Genomic DNA, 27,050 nt, shown 5'->3' with positions numbered 1-27,050 from the left:
CACGCACGGTGCCACCCGGGCTCTGGGAGGAGGGGACAGCAGTGACAAGGGTCCTGCAGTGGGACGAGCCTGGCAGGGGAGGGACAGGCGGGTGGTGCAGGGCTGGGGGGAAGTGTGCTCAGGAGGAAGGGAGGCAGAGGAGAGGTCAGGGACCCACGCCGTGGGGTCCAGGGCGAAGGCTGGGCTATATTCCGAGGAGGTGCCGGGCAGCCCCAGGTACGCAGGAGGGGCTTCCCCAGATGCTAACTCAGGGCCCCGGAGGACAACAGCAGGAGGAGAACCGGGGTTACCCGGGAGGGGGCTGGAGATGGGTGAGCAGATGCTGGGGGAGGCTCACGGGCTGGCCCGTGGCTCCCTGGAGGCTGGGAGGACTAGGCCCGAGGACAGCCAAGGCCAGAGAGAGAGGGGGCAGGAAGAGCCTGCCATGGCTGACATTCTTGAGCGAGCCCCAAGGATGATTCACCAGCAGCCACAGGACAAGCTGCCTCCCGTGGCGGGGAGCCTGTCCTATGCAGGCGCGGGGCAGGCCGGGAGCAGCCCGGCGCTGCCCACCAGCACCGCGGGGTCCTCGTGGGGAAGGAGGCGGCCGACGCCGCGGGTCAGAGCCAGGACACAGGGGTCCGGCTCCTGAGTCTCATCCAAAGCATGCTCTTAAAGTGTGTCTTCTGAAAATTCAGATGACTGATACCCTCATGGAAACCAAATTAAGAGTGGCCATTATCCCAAGAGTGTCTATGCTGCATGCGGCCACAGCGAGTGCTTCACGCGGGGCAGCGACGTCCCCCCGTGTGGCCGGCGCGGGCATTCTCGTTCCGTAGAAAGCAGCACGGAGGGGCAGCTGTTACCCGGGAACCAGAACACACGGGAACCGGCGACGGGGAGCTCGCTGCCGCCCCTCCACTGCCCGGAGGGGGAGCCCGCTCTCCCTCCACGGGCCTCCCCTCGGGTGTGCGCCCCTGTCGCCCCCCTCAACGCCGCCCCCCTGCGTCTGAGCCCTCGTACCCGGGGGTCGATGACCAGGTACGTGCGGATGTTCATCTCCTTCAGGTAGGAGTCCCGCTGCTGGCCGTGCCCATCCTCCACCTCGTACGCCTTGTCCAGGTGGTTCAGCGTCGCCTCCGTGATGTGCACTCGGCTGGGGGTGGAGGCCGGGGGTGGGGGACCCAGTCAGACGGAGCAGCCAGGCCAGAGCCCGGGGCAGCCGCGAGGTCCCCGGTTCTATCTGACCCGCCCAACGCCCGCCACCCAGAGTCGGACCCTGGCCTCTAACCCCACCGCTCTGCGGCCGAGCCTTACCCAGGGACTCCGGCCGCCTCCATCCTATTGGCGAGGGACACGTCGTGGGACCACACGTCATACTGCCACTTGCGGAGGCCAATGACGCCGCACAGCACGTTCCCGGAGTGGATGCCCACGCGCATGCTGATGTCCACGCCCGTGGCCTCCCGCACCTGCCTGGGGCATAGCCGTCTGGTCGCCCACCCAGCCAGGGCTGCTGGCCCCAGGGCAGGCTGGAGGCGGGGGCAGAGCGAGGGGCGTGGAAGGGCGTGGGGGAGCGTGGGGGAGGGTGTCAGAGCAGGGCAGGCCCCGCTCACAGGAACGATGTCCTCAGCCCAATAGCACTGGCTCCTTGACAGCAGCTGAGCGACCCATCCCTGGGAGTGTGCAAATGAACAAGGCCTGTCCCAAGCTCGAAGGCTGGGAGGATAAGGAATTCCAGGTGTCATTTGTCACTGCAGCTCATGGAGAAGGCCCCAAATTCCGTCACCAGGTGTCTCCCCAGCCCAGCACCCTGGATGGGTTTGAGAAGGCTGTGGGGGTCTGTAGAGGGGGCTCAGGCACTGCCCCAAACCCAGCAGAGACAAAGAACAGAGGCGCCAGCCTTTGGGGGCCCCCTCTGGGGAATAGAAACCCTGGGGTCCTAGCACCAGTCAACGCAAGGAGCCCAAGCTGAGATTCCCCAGCAGGGCACCCTGGACAGGAGCAGGGCCTCTGGGTCCCCTTAGTATGAGGGTGCGGGCTCAGGGAGTGGCCAGCGCCACATGTCCACCAACAGGCCTAGGAAGGGACAGAGCCCACCGCGGTCAAAGCTAGGTGGAGGGGGCCAGCACAACTTTCATGCACACGGGCCAGGGCCAGCTGGGACCCCAACCCTGTCCAGTGTTTCTGCCAACTCTGGTGAGATTCCAGGAGGAAGGATGAGCTGGACCCGGGCTGACATCAGGAGCTACGGCCTCAGGCAGCCCAGCGAGCCCCGCTTGCTGGAACACTGGCCGGTGGGGCCCAGCCCATGAGTACGGGGGCCTCCCACAGAGCACAGTGGCGGGGGCTCCAGACGGCCTCACAGGGAGGGCGTGGTGGTGGGAAGGAGCCCCAGGAGGCTGCGGGTCTCCCTGCAGCTCTGAGAGCCAGTCCCCCCAACTCTAGGGTCTTCACGGGGAACAGGAAGCAGATGAAGCCTCGGAGTCAGCCCTCAGGTCTGCGAGGGCCTCTTGCTGCCACTGAGACTCTGTCCTTGGAGGAGGGGGGCCCGGCTGCCCCACCCTCCCGACCCCCAGCTCGGAGCCTCTGACGCTCTCTGGGCCTCGGAGTCCCAGTGCGGGGGGGATGCAGACAGCTGAGTGCACCGGGCAAGCCACCCTCACCTTGAAACTCAGTTTCCTCATCTGCAAAATGGGGACAATGCAGTCCCCGCCATGTCCACCACAGGGACAGATCCCTGCACCCAGACCTGTCCATGACACCTACTTAATGGCCTCGCAGATGTCCAGCCCCATCTTCACACAGTTCCGGGCGTGGGTGGGCAGGGACACGGGCAAGCCCGATACACAGTAGTAGCAGTCGCCCAAGATCTTGATCCGCATGCACTCGTTGGCCTGCAGGACGAGGAGCAGGCCCGGTCACCTGGGGGCGTGGGGTCACGCAGGCCAGTCGCCTCCCATGCTCCCCGGGGTGAACCAGGCCAGGGCCTGGCCAGGGCCCTCCCCCTGGGGTCCCAGCCACCGGTAGCTGCTTCTGGAGCTGTCAGACGGACAGGGGACGTGGGGCTCTCCAGGAGGAAGTCCGAGCGCCAGCGAGAAAGCCAGCAGCACTGAGGGCGGCCGTCCGAGTGCCCTGGAGGAGGGCCTCTGCGTCAGCACCCACGCCGAGCTCCAGCACGGACAGCGCCCCGCCCGGCCCTGGCGCTGGACACGGCAGTGAACAAAACAGACAAAACTCCGTACAGCCTGGGAGCCCACCCACGGGTGGCGGACTGGGACACCAAACTAGATTAACAACATCTACAGACGTCCAACGGTGGTAAGCACTCAGGAGGGAAATGAAGCCCAGAAGGGCAGAGGAAGCTCGCAGGTCAGAGAAGGCCTCTCGGAGAAGATGACATTCGAGCAACGACCTGAAGGAATAGAGGAAGGGAGGAAGCAAGCCACACCAGGGTCTGGAGGGACGGCCTGGAACGGCATTCCAGGCCGAGGGACAACGCAGCATGTGCAAAGGCCCCGAGGCCAGAAAGCTGCCTGAGTCAGCCGAGCAGTCAGTGTGGCTGACGGGGAGCCAGAAGGGAGATGAAGACGGAGAGGTGGCAGATGCCACAAGCTAAGGGGTCTGCAGGGGTCAAGGTAAGCCGAGAGATGGCCATGATATGGGGCTGCGGGGTTTGGGGAGCGGGGGGAGAACAGAGACGATGGGGTCACACAGGAAAATGCCCACAGCGGGGGAAGGGGGCCCAGGCGGGCTGTCTGAGGTTCCGCCTGGGGAGGCTCTGCGGACACTAGACCTTCCGTAAGCCCTCGGCAGTCGTGGCCACGCGTACCAAGGCCTGGGAGCAGGGTTCTGGGGAACACGGAGGAGTTACATGCAGGCTCCAGCTCCACCCCCACCCCGCTCCTCATGCTCAGCAGGCAGCCTTGCCCACTGACTTCCAGGGGGAAGGGAGGCCAGGGACTGGGGCGCAGACACCCCAGCTCCTTCCTGTAGGGTCTCGAACATCTGGCTACCCTCTGGAACCAAGGTACCCTGTTTCCAGGTCTAGAACCTGCTCCCTCCCATGCCCATTGGGCCTGGGGCCAATAGCCCAGCATGAGTGACAAGCAGGATGCCTCCCCTCGCTCCAGGTCCTGGTATCTGCCGTGACTTTCTGAGCAGTCCCTTTACTCAACCCTCCTCCCCTGAACCCACTGGAGTGTGTGCCAGCTGCCCCTGCTGGGCCCCGTCTGTCACATGCTGAGTTCCGAATGGCAGGGCAAAGGGGCCTGAAGGGAGTGGCTTTCCTAGAAAGTGGCAGGCGGTCTGGAGCGGGCCAGCACGCCCAGACACAGGTCACCGCTCCAGGTCACAGCTCCAGCCATCCTTATGTCCCCCAGGGCCAGGTACAGGCCTGCCCTCTGGACCTAGCCTGCTGTCGGGGACATCCAAGGAAGCCACATTCCCCAGGCTGCACCAGGGAACTGTGAGTGTGTTGGGGGTGGCGGATCCCCCAGCCCAGATGGAAGGTGACACCTGAGAGCAGGCTCTCGCTCTCAGGAGTCAGTTCTGGAACCTGACCGCTGACAGGAGAAAAGGCTGGGTCCAGCCCTACGCATCTCTGCCCAGGAACCGTCTGCCCCAAGTGAAAGGCTGGCACCTGCCACAGCCTTCCTGTCCCCATCTGTACAGTGGAGCTGCCTCCTGCGTCTGTCACAGAGGGGGCGCTGGGTCTAAGGGGACAAGGGCAGGTCCTTGGGCTTGGTGGCAAGAGAAGGGCCAGCGGTGGCCCAAGACCCTGGCCCCCTGCCCCACACGTGGCCCGACCTCTGGGAGCTCCCGCCTGCTGGTTTAGAAGTCGTGAGGGAATAGGCTGCAGGCTGGGCAGGCCGTCTGAGTTGCTCAGGCCACACACCCAGGGGTTACGGGGCTGGGGCCAGTTTTCCAGAGCACGCTGGCCGGTGGTGCCCAACTATAGTTCGGTTACTCCCTGTGCCGGGAAGCTCACCCCCTGAAATGGAGCCTACTCCTGAGAGGCAGCTCCTCCTCAAGATGAGCAGCTCCGACCATGAAACCCTCTTCCCAGCGTGGGGCAGGAACAGCCTCCCATCAGTCACTGGCAAGCTCCTCAAGAGTCTCTTGGGTGTGGGCACGGGACTGTTTCAGCCCTTTCCACACGATTCACAGGTGCAGCCAGGTTAGACAGCCGCTGCCTAAGACTGTACTTAGTGACCACTCCTTCCTGGAAGCCTGCCTGGACCAGCGAGTCTGGGCTAGGTGCCCCCAGTCCCGCCCCCAGCATCCCTCACCACACAGCATGTGGGCCAGGGGCACCTGGAGGCAGGCCCGAGCTCAGGGCTGCCACTCCGTGGGGCTGGGGACCATCACGTACATTAGCGAATAACTGAGGCCCCTCCCCAAACACCCCCCCTCTGCCACCACCTGGCCCCACCATCCCACCCCCCCACCCCCTGCCTCCCCTCCGGGGCCTCCCCCTCCTGCTGGGTGCTCACTGAAGACACCACCACCATGGCAGATAGATTCCCTACCAGCCTCAAGCCATGATCATGCCCTGACATTCTCCCGGCTAGTGCTCCCTCCTCCCCGCTTCTGGCACTCCAAGCAGGCCTCCCCAGGATCCTGGTCAGGTAATTTCCCACCTCAGCCCCTCGGTGCAGTCCTCAAGTCTCAGCATGACTGACCAGACTCCTGCCCCTCCGCACTGAGCCGCTGTCAACACGTGGGCAGCCAAGGAGCCGGCTTACTCCAGGCTCCCGCGCAGGCTGCCCTCCTGCCCCACACACGGTTCCCTTCTTCATCAAACTTAACGCACACACCATTTCACCCAGAAGTTGCCAAAAGGTGCCTTTGGGGGGCTTGGCATGCCACAGTCCTTTCCCAGTCTATAGTGTGTAAGCCAAGGCTGCTGGCCTTGAGTAGTGAGGACAGAGCCACTTCTTCCTCCAGGAAGCCTTCCAGAGCCTCGGCTCTGAGCTCCCTCTGAGACCCTGGTGTCCTACCGAAGCCCCTTCCAGCCTCGCATTCCTCCAGCAGAGGACAGGGTCTCTAGGAGCCTCAACCCACCACCTCGACCTCCACTCCACCGGGACTTCGGAAATGGTTGCTGACTCAAGGCGAAAATTCAGCCGAAAATTCACCGTGGCCATCTCGGTACAGCGCCGGGCCAAGGACAGCCACCGCCCGGGGGATGCAGTGGGCAGCTCGCTCACCTTCGCGATCTGGTCGAACTTGCCGAAGAGCTCATTCAGCATCACCACCAGCTCTTTGGGGGAACAGTCGCTGGCCAGCCGCGTGAAGCCCACGATGTCCGCGTAGAGGATGCTGGGGGCGGTCAGGGGGCAGCGGGAGAGTCAGAGCCAGCTCGCTAAAAGCGGGGGCTGCGGGAGCACGGGGAGCATCCGGAGCCCCAGTCACTCCTGCTACCTCAGCCTCCACAGGGATGGACGAGAACAGCATCCCAGCCACAGAGACGAAGTGCAGTTCCAGAGGCTTCGCGTTAAAGCAAACCCCAGAGCACGAGGGGCCTTCGGACCCCAGACCCATCGCTGTGGACAACCACAAGCCCTGGCACCTCAGAACTTTTCTTCTTACGTCTGGGTTTTCAGCTTTGCACAGACTTCAGGACTAAATTCTCTGGCAAGACGCGACTCTACGCTCCCTCGAGCCAAGAAGCACAGCCGCCCTCACACACGCCCAGCCCTCCCTCTACCCCGTGGGACTCCCGTTCCACAGGTGAGCAAACCGAGGCTCGGCTTGCAGAGCTGCAGCCTGCACCAGATCTCCCGGCTGCAAGGCTGCGAGTTCTGGACCGTCCACAGCCCAGACAGAGGCAGCAGGGCCAGCCGCGGACGTGATGCTCGGCCTCCAGACAGAGGACCAGGTGGAGCTCACTCAAGCTGGTGCGAGCAGGTAAGATTCCACGGCCCTTCCAATCAGCCGAAGACAAGTGCCGGGACCAGCGGTCACCAAGCCCTGGGGGCCTTCGCCTCCTTCGGGGGCCTCTGCCCCTGTGGGAATCATCTGAAAGGCCCCCTTCCTTCCCAACAGCCATGTCTGTGCACTTTAAGACTGTAGGGGGCTACTGGATGTCCTCCAACACCTCCCTGATTGATCTCACCCTCTGGGGAAACAGATGGGAGACGGGCCCAGCGAGGAGCCTGGATTTCCCTCTCGCCGACCCCTGCGTGGGCTGCGGACTGGGGCTGGGCCTCCAGACAGGAGGGCAGGGGGGCTGCCCGCCCACCTGCCCGCCCACCTGACGTTCTGGTGCCGCTTGACGTAGAGGCTGTGGAAGTTGTTGTCGGGCACGGAGTGGCGGTCCCCACGCTCCTTGAGCCGCTCGATGATGGTCAGCTTCATGCCCATGGAGATGTGGGCCGGCAGCACCGACAGCAGCAGGTTCTCCTGGGCAGAGGGGGACAGGCAGGGCGGCGTCGGGCCCAGGCTTGGCCGACCTGGCCTGTCTGCTCTGCCCTCCTTCCTGCTCTGCCGGCCACCACCTCAGCCCGGCACACACCCTCCCGTGCCCCCAGCAGCCCCCTGGGGTGAGGCCTGCATGGGTGCCCGGCCATGCACCCCGAGCACACGCTGCTCAACGAGAGTCTGACGTCCACAGAGAAAGGATGCGGAGCGTGGGGCCTGGGGGACGGCAGGGCAGGGCCGGGCTGTGGCCCCCGGCGGAGGCGGACTCCCCACCTGCTGGCGCTTCTCGATGCGCAGCTTGCGGCGGATCTGGATGCACTTCACGGTGTAGGTGAAGAGGTCGTGGGAGGCGTCCTGCATCTGGTGCTTGTGGAAGGCGCCCGTGAGGTTCCCGCACAGGAAGATGACAGCGTTGGCCAGCAGCTGAGGGGGGCAGAGCAGGCTCAGCGCTGATGGCTGGTGGTGTCCCCCCTGCCCATTTCCTGACACCTCCAACCCACGCAGGCTGCACCCTCCCTGGGGCCAGTAGGGAAACTGAGGCCCGGGCAGGAGCCGGCCACCTAGAAAGTTGCTGTGACCGCAGAGCCAGGAGTCAATGGCATTGCCTGGTGCCAAGGGCTCGGACCCCAAAGACCAGGGAAGCCAGCTATTTCTGGGGAGGCAGCCGTGCAGCACCCCACAAAGCCCAGAGTCCTAGGGGGGCACCAGTGACAGTCACAAAAAGCACAGTGTTTCCCTGGCTGCCCAGAGCTCCGGCCTCCGTCTCCTGGAGCAGATCCCAGGCCCAGACAGGAGGAAAGCACGTGCAGGTCACCACTAAGAATAAACTTCGCTCACTCAACAGAAAGACACCAGACCGGGTCATGCCCCCAGCCTTGTGAGGACGGGGCTCTATGGGTGAAACCTCGGGGTGAAGGAAGGGGGCCCGTGGGCCAGGGCTCGAGTGAGGGGCTGGGCCTCTGGGGCACCAAAGGCCAGGAACACAAAGGCTGCCAGCTGCCCGCCCGGGGGGTCTGGCTTCACGGGAAAGCCTGTCCGTGGGGCCGTCCATCTGCACACACAGCTCCGAGGCCTCGGAATGAACTCAGCCCCACAGGCCTGGCTGCCCTCGGCCAAACCACACCCGCACCCTGAGGCCTCGGCCACCGTCCTGCGCCCCTCACCTGCAGCCCCACCCGGGTGCTGGGCTTCGAGAAGACGCCCATCAGGGTGCCCAGCACCAGCAGGTGGGAGGTGCTGGAGACGATGCCCGCCGCCACGGCCCCCTGCATGCTGAAGGGCAGGAGCGTGTACACCACGAAGACGACGAACAGGAAGAAGGGCACCTGGGGGCAGAACGCGACGGGGTTCGGGGTTCGGGGCTCAGGGCTGGGCCCCGCCACCCCGCCCAGCACATGGCTCCAGGCTGAGCTGGCATCAAGGCCCGCAGCCTCTCATCTCCTGGGGGCTGCCGAACCCTGAATCCGGAGACCCCGCAGCCAGCCCCGGCCGCCCGGTGCCCTCAGGAAGCCCCCTCCCCCACGCCCCTGTGTGGCAAGATCTGGCAATGGACACACAATGGAATAGGAAAAGGTCGAAGTCTGCTTCTGGGTGAGACCCGGCCAGCTGTCCCATCATTTCCTTCCAGCCGACTTAGGAGCTGGGGTCAAGGTCAAGCCTTCCCAGGCCCCCCGGGCACGGCCCAGGGAGCCCCCACGGCTGCCGCCGTGCCCGGCTCTCACCCACAGGCATGGAAAGTACCAGAAGGTGGGGCAGGGCCCCCTCACCTGCCACAGCCTCACCCGCCGCCCGCTCAGAGCTGGCCCTGCGCTCCCCCAGCCCCGCACCTGCCCCTTCGGGAACAGCGCCCCACCCCGAGCTTCCGTGAGCCTCACCCCACCCCAGCCCCGGAACGTCAGAAGACCCAGGCCCACCAGTCAGAGGGTGCCACAGCCTGGCGAGAGTGACCGTCCAGGGCTGGGCCCGTGACCCAGGCCAGGCCGATACGACTCAAGCTAGTTGAGAAAGAAAGAGTTCTCCCTTTTAGCTGTGGGGAGGAGGGGGTAGGCTGGTGGGGGGCACTGGGGCCATGTCCACCCTGACGTGGGGATGGCCTGCCGGAAATGAAAGAGGAAGGCAGAGCTGAGAGCCATCGGGAAGTGACCACCCACTGGCGCCCCAGGACAGACCCCCAGCCTTTCCTGGCACATGGGTCAGTTCATGCCTTTCTGCCTGTCTGAGCTGGAGACGTGAGAGCCACCCAGAAACGCCACCGCCAGACATCCCAAAGAACCAACAGGACAAGAGCAGCCTGGGGCCATCCTAAGTCGCAGACCCACGGCCACGGGAGTGGGAAGGAGCCGTGCCCCACACACCAAATGCAAGCCCCGTCTCCAGGGGCCTGAGGCCCAGAGAGGGCGTGGCCAGCTGGCACCATCCGGCCCCCCGGGACGCCAGGGTTACCTGCTCCCACCCGCAGGCCGCGTTCGTCCATGAGTCGAACACCAGCACATAGCCCAGCGTCACAAGGCAGGCCCAGGTGAGCAGTGCCGAGGCCCAGAGCCACCGCCGGACAAGGCACTCGATGTACACCAGCACGTAGAGAGCCACGAACACGATGAGCGTCAAGAACGCCGTCCCCAGCAGAGCCTTGTGTCTGGAGGGATCCTGGGCGGGGGAAACATATCCAGAAATGCCAGCGGCTTTCTTTGGGGGGTTGCCACCCCCTCCAGGAAGCCTGCCAGGTTAGCCTGTCCAGCCCGCCCTGAGCAGTGAGCTGAGGCCTCCTCATGCTCCCCTTCTTACCTTCAGGCTGGCTGTGTGCTACCGTCTCTGCGGGGGCTGCCTGCACCAACCCCTCTTCCCGGTCCCCTGCAGAACCCTAAGCATCCTTCACAGCCCAGCCCTGCCATGCTCTCGCTCCCCACCTGGCCCCCCTCGGGCCAGCCCGGGCTCCCGGGGTGCTCAGTGCACCCCAGCAGGGTCCAGTACAGATGCAGGAGAGCAAAGCTGTGGAAAGTTTCCTGCAGGAGAGGCCACTGCTCCCGACTCAGAGAACGGAGCTTCATGGGAACGGTGAGCAAAGGTGACCCTGATGGGGAAAGCTGGCGCCGAGGTGCAGGGGCGTGACCCCAGGGGCTGGCAGGAAGGGCGGCTCTCAGCTGGGACAGCACCTAGTGGCCCCCGGCGGCCCCATAACCTGCATGAGCAGAGAGGCCGATCTGGGGGCCCGCACACAGCAGGTACTCAGTAACTGTCTGCTGCATGCCAAAACGAACGTCCTGAGGTTCACGTCCACAGAGACGAGGCAGCACTGGCCCAGCACCTGCCGCGTCCCAGCCACTTCGCAGCATCGCCTGTCAACACCCTGAGGCTTTCTGTCCCGTACAGGAGCCACTAGCCACACGTGGTGAGTCGAAACTAAATGTGCATTCACTGAAATTAAAAACCAGTTCCTCAGCCATACTAGCCACATCTCAAGTGCTCAACGGCCATACGTAGTGGCTACGGCCAGGCAAGGCCAGGTCAGAGATGACGTCGGCGGTGTCTGCCCGGAGAGCTGTACTGACGAGGGTGCTGAGGCCACAGCCAGGCTCCCTGAGGGGCAGCGCTGGGAAGGATCCATGACGCCTGCCATGGCACCGGCAGGCTGGGCAGCGAAACGTGGGCCACGGCCCGCCACGGCCTTCCACAGAATCGAAGGTGCTTGTGGAGGAAAGCGAGGGTGGCCACGTTCACGTAATGTCTAAAACCACCCGGCCTTCAAAATCAAACTGAAATTAAAAACCTGTCTTCCACCAGCGTAGCGCTTTTCAAACATGGAAACTCAGGCTCAGGGAAGATACCGACTCGCCCAACAAACACCTCGCAAGTGCCAGGCGTCAGCGCTGAGACCCGGACCCCAGAGAAGCCCGTGCTGCCCTCACTCACCCCGGAGCCGAAGGCGAGGACGACGAGGGCCGTGCAGGCGGCCACGGCCACCAGCAGGAGCGTGAGCAGCAGCGGCCCGTGCTGGCTGGTGAGGCGGTACTTCTCGTAGAGCACGTCGTGGTCCGGGCCCTCCTCGCCCTCGTTGAGGAAGTAGCGTCCCTTGGCCGGCATGCTCCCGCCTTGGCACGGCCGCCCGGCAGTCCACTCAGGAGACCCCACGGCTCGGGGAGCATCTGACCGCCGACGCCCTCCCCGCCGGGCCTAGGCCCGCTCCACGGCCAGGCCCGGTCACCGCAGTGCTGGCACCTTCCTCCGAGGCCAGGCTGGGCTGACCAGACGCCCGCGCTCCTCAGCTCTGCAGAGACACAAAGCAGGCCCAGATCTGACGTGGGCAGGCTGAGTCGGGGGAGGGCTGGCATCGGGGGACAGTGGGGCCGGGCCACACAGCCCCGGGTCTGACTTATCGGCCTTAACCCGAACTTCGCTTCTCGGTCCCGAGGTCACAAAGCTGGTCCCCCGTGTTTCCCGGAACTGCACCGTCAGGTACAGTGGCCACCAGCCACCTGCGGCTCTTTAAAATGACATTTAAGTTGATTAAAATGAAATTAAAAGTTCGGTCCCTCTGTCACATTTCGCGTGCTTGACAGCCACACACAGCTAGTGGCTATGATACTAGGCATCCAGAAACTTCTACCGGACAGCACTGCTCCAGAGCTTTAACTGCATGGCTGTCGCACGTAGGTCTCTGAGCCGCCTCGAGGAATTCGTGTGCGGTGTGAGGCAGGGATCGAGAGTCACCTCCTTTCTCTGGGTGACTGACTCTCTCATTAGCCCAGCAGCGGTTACGAGAACAACCACCCTTTCCTCAAGAATTCAGCGGCGCCACCTTTGTCATGAGCTGGGCTTGCTTCCGTTCCCATGTGTAAAGAGCACACTCAGTGAGGGCTTTTCGGTGAGTCTTGTGTTTCAGACCCCCACACACGCTTCAGTCGGGGGACCCCCCACCCCGGCATCGTGTTAAGCTTCCACATAAGACTGCATTCTTTCAGAAAGGCCTGCTGACAAGAATTTAAGACGTTTGCAAGCCGCACTTCACAGAAAAGGAACCTGAACCTCGGAGAGAAAATACAGTGGACCCTTTACGACAAATTTGGGAGAAGACCCCAGGCTTCCGATGCTCAGCCCAGGTGGGCCCCCTTGCTCCCCAGCACCCTTCGTTTGCTCATTCCCTTATTCCAAAACGGCTTGTTAATCACACCTATGGCACACCAGGCCCACTGCACCTCCTGCGTGCCAGGCTGGCGCTCTCCCCCTGGGGCTCCCAGTCCCCAGAGAGAGAAAGCTCCCCCAAACTGTGCAATCCCTAGACACAGCCACTAGGGCTCGGGGACAGCTGCCATATTCCCAGCAGGAACCTGGTATCAAGAGACCAGCCTGGACTAGGAGGAGTCCAGTTCCTGGTGTCCTCCGGGCCTGCCTCAGGGACTAGAACCAGGACTGAGCAGGTGGCAGAGGACAGGGAGGCAGTAAGACAGGGGAGGGTTCGGGCAGTCACAAAGGGCACTGAAGGCCACTGCAGGCGCTGGGAAGGAAAGGCATCCACAGCTCCCGAAGGCAGAGGAGCCGGGCTGAGTTCCTGAGGGAAGACCCAGCGATCACCTGTGGCCGTGACAGCCTGGAGCCACCTCGGATCCAGGGGCCACCTCAGCCACTATTTTCTCCAAGAGCTCCTGCCCTACAAACCCCAGAATCAAAATGGAAAAACCACACATTTGGGGGTGCAGGGGGCCTGTTTGCCAGGGGGCCTGCCTCCTTCTCGCCCTCCAGGTCGGGCAGGTATCCACAAGCCTTGGTACCTGTTTAACCTGGGCGACCCTGCAGGCCTCAGGCTGCCAAAGTGCTTAGACAAGCTGCAGATCTGATTGCTACGTGAAACACCAATTTTTAAATGCTGGCAGCTAATTTAAAAATGTGAGTGGTACAGTCCATGAGTTTATAACCTCTAAAGTAACTGGTCTTTATTGCAGAAGAGGCATTTTTCAAGTACTAATCATATATGCCCAGCCCTGTGCTGAAGGGTTTGTAAAACGAGATAAGGTCCCTGCCCTGAGACCCCCCCAATCCAGGACACCCCTAAAACCGCTATTGCAGTCATGACAGCAGCGGCACGGTCACTTGAGGGGCCTGCACACGTCCACTGTCATCTTCATGACCTGTCAAGGCCAAGGCATCGCAGCCATTTCACAGGTGCCAGACTGAGCCCAGAGAGGTGGGGTGGCTTGCCAGAGACTGCACAGCTGGAGCCGGCTGGCAGAAGGGCCGGAACTTAAATCCCAGTCTGCCAGCTGCCCAGCCAGCTCTCCCCGGCCCTGCCCAGCCTCGCTGTCCTGCTGAGGCTCCCGGACCGAGCTCCTCCCAGCAGCAGGCGAACCGGTTGCCTCAAGTACACACAACACTGCCCGTCCCTCTGGCCCGGTGCCAAAGCTGGTGCACCCAGGGACAGCCAGGCTGGGAAACCACAAACACCAAGGGGCCCAGCAGCTGCTCCATCCCCGAGGCAAACACACACGCACGCACGCACGCACGCACGCACTCACTCACTCACTCACTCTCACTCACCCCCAGAGCAACCTGCCCTTCCAGGCGCACAAGGCCCGGCCGGGCCAGGCACGCAGAGATACACCAGTCGCGGTCCGTGGGAACCCAAGCCTGGTAAACACTCCTCCCAGAGATCTAATTAGGCCACTTCCCGGGCAACGGCAGGAGGGAGACAATGCGAAGCACTGGGCACAGGCACTTGGGCCCACCCCACGGACCCGGCCAGCTCCCGGGACACGCGGAGCATTGCAAGGCAGGGCTGGAGGAAGGCATTTATCGCCCCCAGAGAGATGGCCTGGGACCCCCCTCCCCCAATCACAGACACCTTCGCAGGCCAGCTCTTCTCCAGGGGCAAGCCCCTCAATGAGACCCAGAGGCCTCCCTCTGCCAGGGAAGGTCTCAAGTCCCCCGCCCCCCCCATTCAATGGCCAGTGGCTGCGGTCACTGACCCAGCTGGCAGAGAGAGGGCCCCTCTGAAGCCCTGGATGAAGGAACCCCTTTGCCACATCCCCCACAAAGGACCCTGTGGCCTCGGCTTGCACACCTCGGTGACGGGGGCCTCATCGCCTCTCAGGGCGGTCCCCTCCGCCACCAGCTGTCATTCCTGCCTCAGTCCCCGCCAAGCCCCCTGCCCCCCTGCCCCTCCTGCGCCCCCACCCCCTTCATCCCCACTGAAGTCCGGAGACACCAGGGGCAGTTGGGCCCTGGGGAGAGTCGAGGCCTCTTTGCTGGGAGGGGCTACAGTCCAGGGTCCCCCACTGCCATTGGCATCTCACAACTCGGCGGGGCGGGAGGCAGCCCCGTTTTAGAGAGGAGGGGTGCCCCCAAGCATCTGGTTGGGAAGGGTCTCTCCTGCTTGTGCCGGGCACTGTCTCCTCCCCACTCTCTGCCACCCTCCATCCCTGGTTCGGGGGCCACATGACCTAGGTCTGGCTCACATGCAGTCTCTCCCACGCCCCAGTGACCGGTTTAAGGATGGACATGTAACCAAAATCACCACCATGAGCATCCTCTCCAGGACTTCTGCTGACCCATGGGAAAGGGGTACTCTTCGCTGGTGGCCTCGAGCTGCTGGCAGTCACCTGAGCCACCACGAGGAGACAGCCCACCTGAGGATGATGCCAGTATGCAGAACTGGAGAGCGAAAGAGGCCTGGAAACACCCCCGAGCCCCTTGATCCAGCTCTGCCTGAAGCTCAAACCACCTCCAGGTATTTGAATCGCACGGGACAAGCAGAGCCCCTTTCAGCTGAAGCCACTTGGAGCTTCGAGGTCCATGCTGGGCCTCGATCCAGGAAGCCCTCGCGGCCCCTCGATGGGTCCAGAGTCAGGGGTGAGGGTCCCATGTAGGTCAGAGCTGAGACTGGCCCCTGCAGGTATGGCCAGTCCTAAGACTTCCTCTGGAAGGCGGCTGGGCCAGGAAGCGGACCAGCTCCCACGACTCTGTCGCTGTGTCCCAAACTCCACAGCTCTGGCCCGGCCAGGCTGGGGAGGACCTGAAGCAACAGGAGGCCCAGGGATGCAGGGGGCTAGGGGCAGGGATCCCCACACCCTCTCTCAAGCCTCCACAGACTCCTTGCAGGGGGAGGAGTCAGGGACCTCAGGGCACACTTAGGTAGAAGTAGGTACCAGGGGCAACAACCTCCTCCCACCCCCCCCAAGAGATCCTGTGGGCTCTGAGCCCCCCACAGCCCCAGGGCCTGTGAAAGAGCCAGTGAAAGTTGCCATAAACAAACTCTATTGAGCACTCACTGCACACCAGGTGCTGTGGGTTCTTTAAATCCACACACCTGCCCACAGGTGAGTATAGCTACCGCTTCCGTTGCACGGACGCACTAAGGCACAGAGAGGTTCTGCCATTTCCCTGAGGTCACACAGCTCGTGACAGAGCAGGGGGATGTGACACAGGCCTTGCTGTCCCATCACCCTCAGCGCTGACAGCCACAGAGCCCATAACATCTCACAGGTCTACCCCTTCCTGCCCTTCCCCCTCAGGACCCAAGACAGAGGGCGGGGGGGAGGGGGGCAGGGACAAAGTGGACCCCATTGAGGTCCCTCCCTTTGCCCTGCAGGGGCGAGGCCAGGCAGGCTTCTCTCACCAGCAGGATCCTCTGAGCTGCCCCCAAGCACCGTCTGCTCCCTCCCCTACAAATGAGGCAGGACTGTCCGGGGTCTCACGGATACGACCACCGGAGTTCAGCTTGCTGAACCCCGGCTGGAAATCGGGGCCGCGACTTCACATTATGACGGCAGGTCTGGGCCTTCGGGGCCCCTCAGAAGCTCTTCCCCAGCGGAACGCGCTCGTTTGCAGCACCCCAGCCCTCCCACACCCCCTGGGGAGTTCTAGCCCACCCCCAGCTCTCACAGACACAGATGGGGCACCCACTTCCTCACTGTACGGCTCTGGCAGGAACCCCAGCCTGGCTTCCTCTGGCCCAGCTCCGGCAGGCCCAGAGCTGCACAGGGCCTGGGGCCCTGGTGGCCTTAGAAAGAGGAAGTGGAGGTCTTGGGACGTGGGGCGGGCAGGCAGGCCTGAGAAGCCCTACTCAGTCCCTCCTCCAGGTCCCTGTGCCCACCAGGGCCACCAGAGTGCCACAATTCCACGAGCACAGGCTCGCTCCCTCAACCACACCAGTGCTCTGTCACAGGCAGATTTTCCCTTTGCTGAGGGAGCCTCACATTAAGGCCACCTCTCTCTGGAGCCTCGGAGCTCTGCGAAGGACGCCCAGCGGCTGCTCTGCCCAGCACAGGCCAGGAAACCTCGTGGGGCCAAGGGAGGCCAGGCTCGCTGGCCTGCGAGCCCCCTCCCTCCCCACTCCCTCCTCTCCTGGGCACATGCCCCCCAACCCGGGGGCGCCCCACCACACTCCTGTCAAAAGTGCCAGCCCCTGCCTCACCAAACTGCAGTAGCAGGATTTGTGTCGTGTCTGGCAGCTGGGCCCTGGCTAATGCGTGTGGCGGGCTGGGCGGGTGGACAGACAGACGGACGGACGGATGGGCAAACCAAGCGGGTAACATCCCAAGGCAGGCAGAAAGGTGGGGGAAAGCAAACTGGGGGGCTCTGCTGAGAGAGGACAGCAGGAGATGAAAACAGACGAAGAGTCTCCTGCAGAACAGGAAGCACCTGCTGCATCACACCTGTCTCCAGGTGAGCTGAGCCTGGGAGGGAGGAGGCCCAGTTCAAACCCCAGCTCCTCTGCTACTCAGCTGTACCAGTGACAGAGCCACCTCCCACTCTGGGCCTCGCTTTCCTTGTCAGTAAACGGGTTCTGACACCCTAGCTGGGGGGAGACTGAGGCACCGGTCGCCATGGCAGACAAGCCAAGTCTGCACGGACGAAAGGGCAAATGAGCCCACAGGAGGGCTCAGGGCCCCAGCTAAGGAGACACAACCATGGGCTCCACACTGGAGACAGAAGCACGAAGGGGCAGGGCCCCCAAGGAACTGCCACGTCACCTCCCCACCCCCAGGCGACAGCCTGCAAAGCCACCAGATGGGCAAAAGCAATGGCCTGAGCAGCGCTGCTCCCCCAAGTACCCCAGGGCTGACTACCCCAGCCCCCAGGGACCTACGTTCCAGTCCCGACACTGCCACCAACCTGCTATGAACCTGGACGAGTCCCTTGCCTGATCTAGGCCTCAGTTTCCCCTCTTGCGAAGGCGTAGTTATGTCAGACCTAAGGTCTGAAAAGCTGAAGGGGACAGCCTGGAGGTTACCACCTGGTCCCAGAGGGGTTGTTCCTAGTACCTGAAATTCAAGCATTTCCCTAGGCAGGCTCTCCTTTAAAATTCAAAGACCCCATTTACCCCTCACCCCCAAGGCTCCAGCTGCTAGGGCTAATAAATCCAGTTTGATATATCTATGCCATTTCTAATGACGGTCAGTGACTGCCTGGGAAGACTTCATCCACTCATTCACCGTGAGATTCACGCATTCACTCCTTCCCCGGGCATGCACTAGTACCTCCTGTGTGCCAAGTCCCAGGCCAGGTGCCAAAAGCAAGCCGCTCTAGCACAAGCTCCTGGAAGGCACAGACCTGCCCCCAGGTGTCTGCAAGGGCTCTGCACACAGCGGGCGCTTAACTAACCAATCAGGCGCCTCTATTAGGAAGAATAGCAGCATTTTCCTCCACTCGTCTGAAATTTCACCATTAGTGATTCATTCCTTTAAGTGTTGCCCTCACACACTAGGCTCCCCTCCTAAGATGGAAGCACTCGTGTGCCCACGTTGATCACATTTCTGAACGGTTTCCCCTTGATAAGGAAAGAACAGAAAGGGGACGTCCAGCTGGACTTCGGGGACCTCACACGATGCTAGTCCTGCCCAGGGCTGCAGGACGGTAGGCTCCCCACGGCCCAGCCAGACTGCAGGCCTGATGGTAATAGCAAGGCACGAGTAGGGGTTGGGAGGCAGGAGAAGAGACCCATTTCACAGACCCCAGACAGGTGTCACGCAGAGTAACCACCGCACTGCCTGGGACGAGAAGGCTGGAGGTTCAAGTCTTGACTCCTGCATTGCTGGCAGCTTGTTTAAAGAGGCCAGAAGAGGGAGAGCAAGCAGGATTCATAATTTTTACCAGGATGACTGCCAGAGAGGGCAAGAAACCCTCTCGGAAGAATTCCCACGTAATGCTGTCGTAAGTCTTTTCCCACCTGACACGAAACCTAAAAGCCATAACGAAAAGACTGATAAATTCAATTACATTTTAAAACGTTTTCTACACAGTAAGAACTATCAAAAGTAAAATCAAAAGGTGAGAGATTAGGAAAATGTTTGCAACTCTTAACACAAGGAGTTCATCTCCCTCATACATAAAGAGCTCCTATAAATCAAAAAGAAAAAAGACCCAATAGAAATATGGGCTAAGAGTATGAAGAGAACATTCCCGGAAAGGTAATACGAATGACTCTTAAACATCTGGAAAGAAGCTGACCTCACCTGTAATAACAGAAACAAATTACAACTACTATGGAACCTACATAATTTTATTAACCAATGTCGCGACCCCCAATAAATTCAATTAAAATTTTTTTAAACTATAGAAAACCATTTTTACATATCTGACTGGCAAAGATCAAAGCATTTCATAAGTCTGTGTTGGCCAGGCTGGGCAATGTCGGCACTCAGATTCACCCCTGACTGGCGTGACTCAGCACAACCCCTGGGGAAGGCAATTAAGTCTCAGCCAACAAAGTCACTCATGTACCTGCATACCTTTGACCTAGCAAATCCACTTCAAGTAATCTTTCCTACAAACACTTTCACCTGTGTGAAAAGACGTACGTAGAAAAGACGTACGTAGATTATTCACTGCGACACTGTAATAGCAAAAGACTGAAAACAATGTGCCTGTCAGTCACAGGCTGGTGAAATAACTCGTGCTACATCCTTATAATGGAATACTATGTAGCTGTCAAAAGGTGCAGCAGTGGAAACTGTCTGTCACAGGCTTTCTGTGAAAAATCCACATGCCTGGAACGGATGGCGGAACCAAGACACGGAAAAACCAAAACTGTCGCTTTGACAGAGCGCACAAATCACTTCTTCATTTTCAGTTTGTTTCTGTTGTCATAACATAGCTTGTGTGATTTTTAAAAAGTTTTTAATAGAAAAAAAGATCTGTATACATGGTATCTGTAATTAACAAGTATACACTTAAAATTTTTTCTAAGGATAGATTTTGAGTTCTTAAAACAAAAATAATAATAAAGAGTGTGAGGAAACTTTTGGAGTTGATGGATAGGTTTATGGCATCGATGTGGTGATGGATACAGACTTATCTCCAAACTTATTAAGTTGTATACATTAAATATGCACAGGTTTTGTATGTCAATAGTATCTCAATAATGCGATTTTTAAATAAAGTAAAAAATAAAGACACTAACGGAAAAATTCAAAGGGCAACATAAGGCAATCGATAAAGTGACGCTCTAAGTTTAATATTAATATGGAAAGACACGCTCCTAGCATGTTTGGCATATATGTGAATACATAAAAAATACATTAAAATCTTTTTAAAGAAGAAAAATATGAATCTTGAGTCCATGATGTCTGACCCTGAGGAACCACGAAGGACTTGGAGGGGATTTAATGGGGGTGACACGGGCCGAGCACTGAGGCTGCACCCAGAACACGGCCCTTCCTTCCGCCCCGCCCCCGTCAGGAGCCGCAGCGCTGGGGGTGGGCAGCGTCAAGGTGCCCTGCCTTCCACGAGGCCCTGGGGGGTGGCCTGGCCTCTGAGGGTGGGGACATCAGTGCTCCAGCACCCCAGAACTGCTTTCTGGGGCCATGAGCAGCAACACGGGCTGACACTCCACGTGGTGTCCAGCGGGGCCTTGACGGAGAGGCTGTCGAGTGACCTGACGTGAGGCGGAGGTGGGGATGTTGGTCCAAGCCACAGAGAGCTCCCTGCTGGGCATCTGGTCCCCACCCCAAGCCCTCGAGGCCTGTCGATGGGAGAGAAAGCTCAATGCCCAGCCCTCAGGACACACTGCAACCTCTGAACCCAACAAAGAAACAGAGAAGGCAGAAACCAGCCAGGCCGGCGTCCACCGGCCATCCTCCTCCGAGAATCTCTGTGCCGGGAGCACCTGCTGGGAGCTGTGAGACAAGGCCGTCCATCCCGACTCCCCAGGGTGGGGTAGGGGTGCTCTCACTCTATTTCCAGCCAGGAGAACGGACTCTGGGATCCTGACCTACCTGTCCAAAGCCCCCTGGCCTGGAAGCAGTAGAGCCGGGATCCAAACCCAGACCTGCCCCACTCCAAGGCCCAGGCTCTTTCTTAGGCTCATGCCTGCACTGCCTGAGGTGTGCTCAGTCCAACAGCAGGGCCGGAAAAGCCATGCGCACATAGCCACACAGCCACAGTTTCTGGTCACAGGCGGGACAAGTCAACGTTCTCCTCCTCCTTTAAAGATTCCCTGTGCACATGAGGAAACTAAGGCTCTGAGAAGTCCTGCAGGAAAGAAACCTGTTGATTTAAACACAGCTAACTATTGCCCAGGCTTTTTGGTTCATGGGATTCTCTTTGCATTGAATCCCCAACGAACGCCCTTTGGGAAATACGAACCTTGGAGTTTCTAAGAGTCAGTCGGAGCTTCTCGGCCAAGGTGGCTTCCTGGCAACTGTGGCCGAGAGAAGCCACTATCCACCCCTCTTCTGACAGCCTGGGGAGCTCCCCAGGCCGGGGCCCCTACTCCCCCACATCCACCTGACCCAGGGCTGGGCTGGATGGGTGCACAGCGTGAGGACGAGCCCACATACGTGCTGTGGGCCAGGGGACCAGCCCCGAGCTTGGCCTCCAGGTCGGGGTGAGGGGCAGACAGTGGGACAGCTCTGCCCTCAGTGGGGCAGGCAGTGTTCAGCTGGGGAGGCGGTCTGCCCTGCGAAAGGGCAAGCAGGAGCTCCAAACTCCGACCAGGGAAGGAGCCTCCGGCTGCACTTCCTGCCTCTCACGCAATGCAGGGAAGTGGCCCGCCTGCCTCAGTCTCCCCACCTGCCATGGGTCAAGCGGTACAGGGCCGAGAGCCCTGAGCTGACTCTCAGGAGACCCAAGTCTCAGCTCTGCCCCTCACCCTCTCTGGGCCCGACTGCTCCAGCGGCAGGAAAGGCCTCCAGTGGGAGGTCGCTGCCCACTCCGACTAGCCGAGAAGGTAGCCAGAGGCCAGTGGGAAAGGCTCCCCGACCCAGAACTCAGCAAGCCATCCACACTGCCCAGCGAGGCATCGCTGTGTGAAGCCGTTGCCTGGCCCAAAGGCTCCAGTGTGGGCTCCTGCTGTCACTGACCACCACTGCAAGCCCTAAACCAGGGCTGGAGACCCCAGCACTTCCTGTGGCTGAAGCTACAGAGACCCACCCAGGGAGACCTATGAAGAGGACCGGGAGGACTGCCTGGGAGGCCCAGGACACCTAGCATGCCCTCTCCTGCGGAAGGCAGCAGCCCTGCCGACAGAGCCCCAAACCTCCACCCAGCTTCCGGGCCTGTGAAACCCAGGCGGACTGGCAGGCCACCACCCCATTGGCGGTCCCGGACGAGTCCCTTGGGCAGCTCACCCTCCCCGCTGGCTACAGACTTATAAGCCTCCGAGGCCCTGACCTCCTGACTGAGCCTGCCGGAGAGATGCTGTGCTGCTGCACAGGATATTAGGCTGCACCTGCCTTGTCCCCGTCCCACACCCCCAAACCCGGAGAGGCCCCCCCCAGGGCCACGGTCCATCAGCTCCCCACCACTATCCGGGACCCAGAGAATACCAAGCCCCGTCCTGCTCACCCCTTGGCCAAAAAGCTCCTCCGCGGCTGCTGAGGGTTCTTCACGGCTGTGTGATTTGACTTATTTCGGTTCCCCAAACAAGCCCCACCCTTTGGTCTCCAGGCTCTCGCAGCCTAAAAGCACTGCCTACCCTCCCACCCTCAAACGGCCTCTGCCTGGCAAACTCCTGCTCGCCCTGCGGAGCCAGGCTCAGCTGCCACCTCCTCCAGGAGGGCGGCCTGATTTCCTCCCGATCTGGACGCCGAGCCACCTCCGTGTCCCAGGTGCACTTCCCACCACAGCACAGGGCACCTGGCCTGTCACCCACTCCCCAAGGCTGATGTCTGGCCGTGCCCTGCCTGGCTTCCAGGATCGGACACTGCCTGGCACATCGGGAACACACAAACCCCCAGCTCCACAGACTGGGCCACTGACAGTCAGGGGCTGGGCCCCAACCCTGGGGTCCCCAGTCCTGTCTGCATGAGCTCTGGTCGGTCACCTACCTCTCTGGACTCAGTTTCTCACTGGAGCAATGGGGATGAAAACGGTCCCCACTCCCCAGTCTATCCTGGCAGTGAAGTGACCTTTTGGCTGTAGAAACTCCTTGGAAACCCAGAAACCGCATGTGGACGGAGGCGGACCTTGCTGTCCTGCACCTACCACGGGCCCCCAGGGCCCCGGGCCTCCATCCCAGAGTGCACTGGGCGGGGCAAGAGACTGACACGACACGAGAAAACACAGGCAGGGTCCCCCCAGGGGTCGTGGCGGGGGTGGGGGGAGGCACGAGAACGGGGAGATGTGTAATAAATGAGCCGCATGAGGAAAAGAACCGCCAGGTGGGCAACGGTGTGGCCTCGGGCTGAGCCGCCCGGACGGCAGGAGGCCTAGCGGTTGAGAGCACAGGCTCTGAGGCCGACGGGCTTGAACTCCAGCTCCTCAGCAGGGGAGCCGTGTGACCTGGGGCCCGGCGCGTAAGCTCTCTGGGCCTCGGCTTCCTCGCAGAATGGACCCGTAACGGTACCTAACGCTCAGGGCTTCACGCAGAGGCTGGCACACGAGGACTGCAAGGACCTGGGTCATCCCGGCTGGCTCCAGACACGGGGGGTGGGCAGCAGGAGACACTGACGCCAACGGGCACGGCAGGCACGCTTCGAGTCCCAGGGGCCTCGGTCTCATTTCCTGTCACCTCACCCCCCAAAAGCCGGCTCTTCTATTCCCTTGCTCCCCCACCTCAGGCCCTGCCTGGCGCTAGGGCACCCCCTCCCCAGGAGACCTGAGCACTGGCTCCTGGGAGTCTGGCTGTTTCAAAAGAGGCTGCTTGCCGGTTAGCCCCAGACCCCATCAAAGCAACACCTCCACCAGACTTCAAAGGGCTCCTCCTCCCACAGGAGGGAGGGACGAGGGAGACAGGTGTGGGAAGGCAGGAGCAGGAAGGGGAGACGGGGAGGTCCCAGGCCCGCCTGGCAGAGAGCTCCATGGGAGGCAGGGTCAGCCTGCCCACTGCAGAGAGTGGGGACTGAGGCCTGGAGGACCCGACTAGCCCTCAGCGCATGCCCCCCACACTGAGTGAGACCAGGAAAATGTGCGTCCATCACAGCCCCAACCAGGAAAACTCACGCTGGCTCTGAGGCTGTGGAACCCTCTGGGCCTCAGTTTCCCCATCTGCGCAGAGAGCAGCTGCACCCAGGACGCTGGGCCTCTCTCCTCACCGTGCCGGTCAGTGGCGCCGGGAACCAACAACCCAAGTCCACTGCGCCTGAGGCAGTGAGACCGAGGCAGAGAGAAGGGTCTGGACCCTCAAAGACAGAGACACCCCCATCGGGGTACACTGGGTCCCGACAGGGGGGTGCTGGCACCAGCCTGCATGCACCCACTAGGGGCCTCATGCTCCCCAAAAGCGGGGTCTGCCACACGGCTGACTGCAAGTGCCACCTCTCGGGTCACGAGCATCCCTGCTCCGTCAGCCCCAGCCAGGCCCAGGAGGAAGCAAGGGGTGGTGGGCCGTGGGGGCCAGAAATGTGGCTGAGAACTGGGGTGTCTGCGACGAAGACCTCAGTCACAGGTAATTCCTTCTGCTGGTCAGCGTGGGGAGAGGTGCAGGCTGAGACATAAAGGGAAGGGTGGAAAGGAGGGTGCTCCTGGTGTCCCCCAGCCCCGGCTCTACACAGTGAGGGGGGCTCCACACAGAGCTGAGGACGGGGAGGCTGCCAGGTGGATGCTTGAGCAGCAGATACACTTGAGTCCCCTCTTCTCCTGAGTCGAGGGCCCTGAAGTGAGAGCTCTCATGTGGGGGACACCAGTCAAGAGGGGGTGTGAGCACTGGCAAAGGCAGGAGAGGGGCAAGCCCGGCCCAGAGCGCCTGAGAGGCTGTGAGAGAGAGGACTGGGGGACCCGGGGATCTAAGAGAAGGGGTTCCAACACGCCCCAGACAGGAGAGACTGATCAGGTATGTGTGTTGGGGGAACCCAGGACCCCCACGGGCCTCTTCTCCAGGCCCAACATCAGCCGTCCTACCCATCCCAACAACGGGTCCACTCAGAGTCTCCCCAGCACGCCACCTGGTCAGTGCTCAGAAAATGCCCGTGAACGACACCTGTCAAAGAGATGAGCAGAGGACAGGAGAAAACTCGGCCCCAGGTGTCACGCGGAGAAGGGTCACCTGCAGAAGCTGAGCCCACCTCCGGCCCAAGGCTTATCACTGGCCCAGCCCAATGCCTGGAGGGCCCCCAGGGTGGGGTGGGGCATGTGGGGGCAGCAGGAGTGGAAGCTGCATCTGTCGCCCAGCAGGTCTGAGTCCAGGATTGGGCAACGCCGTGACGTGGCCACTTGTGCAATTCATGGGCTGCGGCAGGTCGAGCCGGATGCTAATGGCTGCTGGCATGTCCACCCTCCCACCCAAGGCAGGAAAGGCAGAGCAGAGCCCCGCGTGCAGCCACGTGATGGCGATAATGACAACCACCGCCAGCAAGTGCATGTCCTCACTTGATCCCAGGACCGCCTGACACATTGGGTACCGTGAGCGACCCATTTCACAGATGCAAGAAGCTGGCTCAGTCCTTGGTCACTTCTCGCGCTTCTAGGAGGAGGCAGAGTGGGCTTGACCCGGGGTACCACCTGAGCATCAGCCAGCTCTGCCAGGAGGCGGGGGGCTCCAGAAGACCCCTGCTTCTTGGCTGCTGCTCAGATCCAGTGGTATCAGTCAACGAGCCAAACCGAGTCCCAGATCTTGGCTACATGAGTCTTTTTAACCATCGTAAACACCCAAAAGGCCCACCACCGGCACCTCCGTCCCAAGCCCGAGACCCGACCCCACAGAAGGCCGGACGCAGCCACTCTGACACAGGTGTCCAGTGGGACCCGCTCTGCCTGCTCCCTCGGAGGCTCGACACTTCCCCAGGGGGGCTGAGCGCTGCCCTCCGCCTGGGCAGTGGGCTGCGGGCCGCTGAGATCAGCTCAGGGGGAAGGGCCCAGGACCCTCCGCCTCCGGGACGGCAGTGGGGAAGGAACAGGGCGGAGGGTCGGGCCACTGGCCACCTCGCAGCGGTCCCCGGTGATGGCGGGTGGGACACCCAGAGGGCCTCCCAGCAGAGGCAGGACTGGAGTGCGTGTCCAGAACACAGGGCCCGACTCAGCCCCAGCCGCCCTGCAGCCGGTATAGACGAGGGGCCGGGGCGGGGCCTCCCTCGGAGGAATCTGGTTCCTGACGCCCCAGTGAGGGCCACCCCCCAGCCGCCCTCCACAGCCACCAGAGCCCCTGGTGAGCCTCGCCCCACCCCGCCCAGCCCCTATGCAGACAGGCGGTTCTCCAGGAGGGGTGGCGTGTGCGAGTGGACGCCCAGGGGACCGGCGCGCTGTGTGCCCCAGGACAAGACGGTGCCCTGCTAGGGGCAGATGACACCTACCACACAGGGCAGAGGGGGAGGAGGGGGTGCGTTTAACCAACAGTCACAAGCTGCAACGTCCCCAAAGCGACGACAAATCAGACCTCTGCAAAGCACTTGTGGCCTGTTTGGAGGCCCCACTGCCACCTGTCTCACCAACGCGCCCCCTCCCCAGGCCCACAGAGGCCCTGCGAGATCCCCCCTCACCCCGACCCCCCCGGAAAATGGCCACCAGTAAACAGCCGCTCCTCCATAAACTGCCACCGGCGACTTCCCCCTCGAGGCTCACACCTCCCCTTCCTAGGGCCAAGTGTCCAGAGTCATCCCAGGCCTCCCCTCCCCCACACCCGCACCTCAGGAAAACCCCAGGAAGCCCGGGGCCCGTGTGGAGGTGGCAGACCCACAGCCCGGGCAAAAACGAAGGCCTCAGACAGGCCTCCCGGGAGGGGCCCGGCCGCCCACACTTCCTGCAGGGCCAATCCCTTCACACTTCCCCTCAGGCCGCCTTGCTTCTCTCTCCAGAAGCTTCTCTAACCTTGTCCGAGGCAAAACACACTCATGAAGTCACAGATTCAAGGTCCCATTTACAAGGTTTTTGTTCCTGGAACACATTAAAATAAACCCCAAACACGTTTTAAACCTGGTCATCCACATCCAGGCTAAAACCACCCCAAGGCTCCCCGGGGAGCAGCACCCCCACTCCGAGAAAGGCTGGGCTCATCCCAACTCACATCGTCCACCTGTGTGGCCGAGGCCGCTAGTGACAGCCTACGGGTCACACAGCCACTCCAGGCAGAGGCAGCCCGGCCTCTGGCCGCCTGTCTAGGCCTTGGGGGCCAGGGGCCTGTCACTCGGAGGCCCGCCCAGCCCTCTGCTGCCCTCCCCCTCCCCTCCCCAAGGGCCAGGGAGGAAGCCCCTCTCCCCCACTCTGCACCAGCGGTGACAGGGAAGAGAGGGGCTCCTGCTCCTCCCTGTGTCTGTGTGCACATGTTCGATATGCAGAAAGATCTG

General features: G+C 61.6%; 1 protein-coding gene across 6 annotated transcripts in view; it reads right to left on the bottom strand.

Moving 5' to 3' along the window:
* The window catches only part of ADCY7 (adenylate cyclase 7), a 53,035-nt gene that overhangs the window by 13,679 nt on the left and 12,306 nt on the right, over nucleotides 1-27,050 (bottom strand). For 5 of the 6 annotated variants that reach the window (XM_039880827.1, XM_039880829.1, XM_039880830.1 and 2 more), the window contains exons 2-10: nucleotides 11,314-11,668; nucleotides 9,847-10,050; nucleotides 8,568-8,729; nucleotides 7,678-7,827; nucleotides 7,238-7,386; nucleotides 6,192-6,303; nucleotides 2,749-2,876; nucleotides 1,297-1,455; nucleotides 1,003-1,135 (exon numbers count right to left, since the gene is read on the bottom strand). In XM_039880827.1, the coding sequence (XP_039736761.1) occupies nucleotides 1,003-1,135; nucleotides 1,297-1,455; nucleotides 2,749-2,876; nucleotides 6,192-6,303; nucleotides 7,238-7,386; nucleotides 7,678-7,827; nucleotides 8,568-8,729; nucleotides 9,847-10,050; nucleotides 11,314-11,484 (1,368 nt within the window). In that variant the 5' untranslated portion in view covers nucleotides 11,485-11,668. Of the gene's footprint in view, nucleotides 1-1,002; nucleotides 1,136-1,296; nucleotides 1,456-2,748; nucleotides 2,877-6,191; nucleotides 6,304-7,237; nucleotides 7,387-7,677; nucleotides 7,828-8,567; nucleotides 8,730-9,846; nucleotides 10,051-11,313; nucleotides 11,669-22,179; nucleotides 22,248-27,050 lie in introns of those variants that run through there. The other variant, XM_039880828.1, reaches the window with a different exon arrangement.

Source organism: Pteropus medius, unplaced genomic scaffold (assembly GCF_902729225.1).
Source record: "Pteropus medius unplaced genomic scaffold, Ma_sr-lr_union100, whole genome shotgun sequence".
Taxonomy (NCBI): Eukaryota; Metazoa; Chordata; class Mammalia; order Chiroptera; family Pteropodidae; genus Pteropus; species Pteropus medius.
The sequence above is the reverse complement of the archived record's forward strand: the minus strand, read 5'-3'. Positions and strand labels throughout refer to the sequence as shown.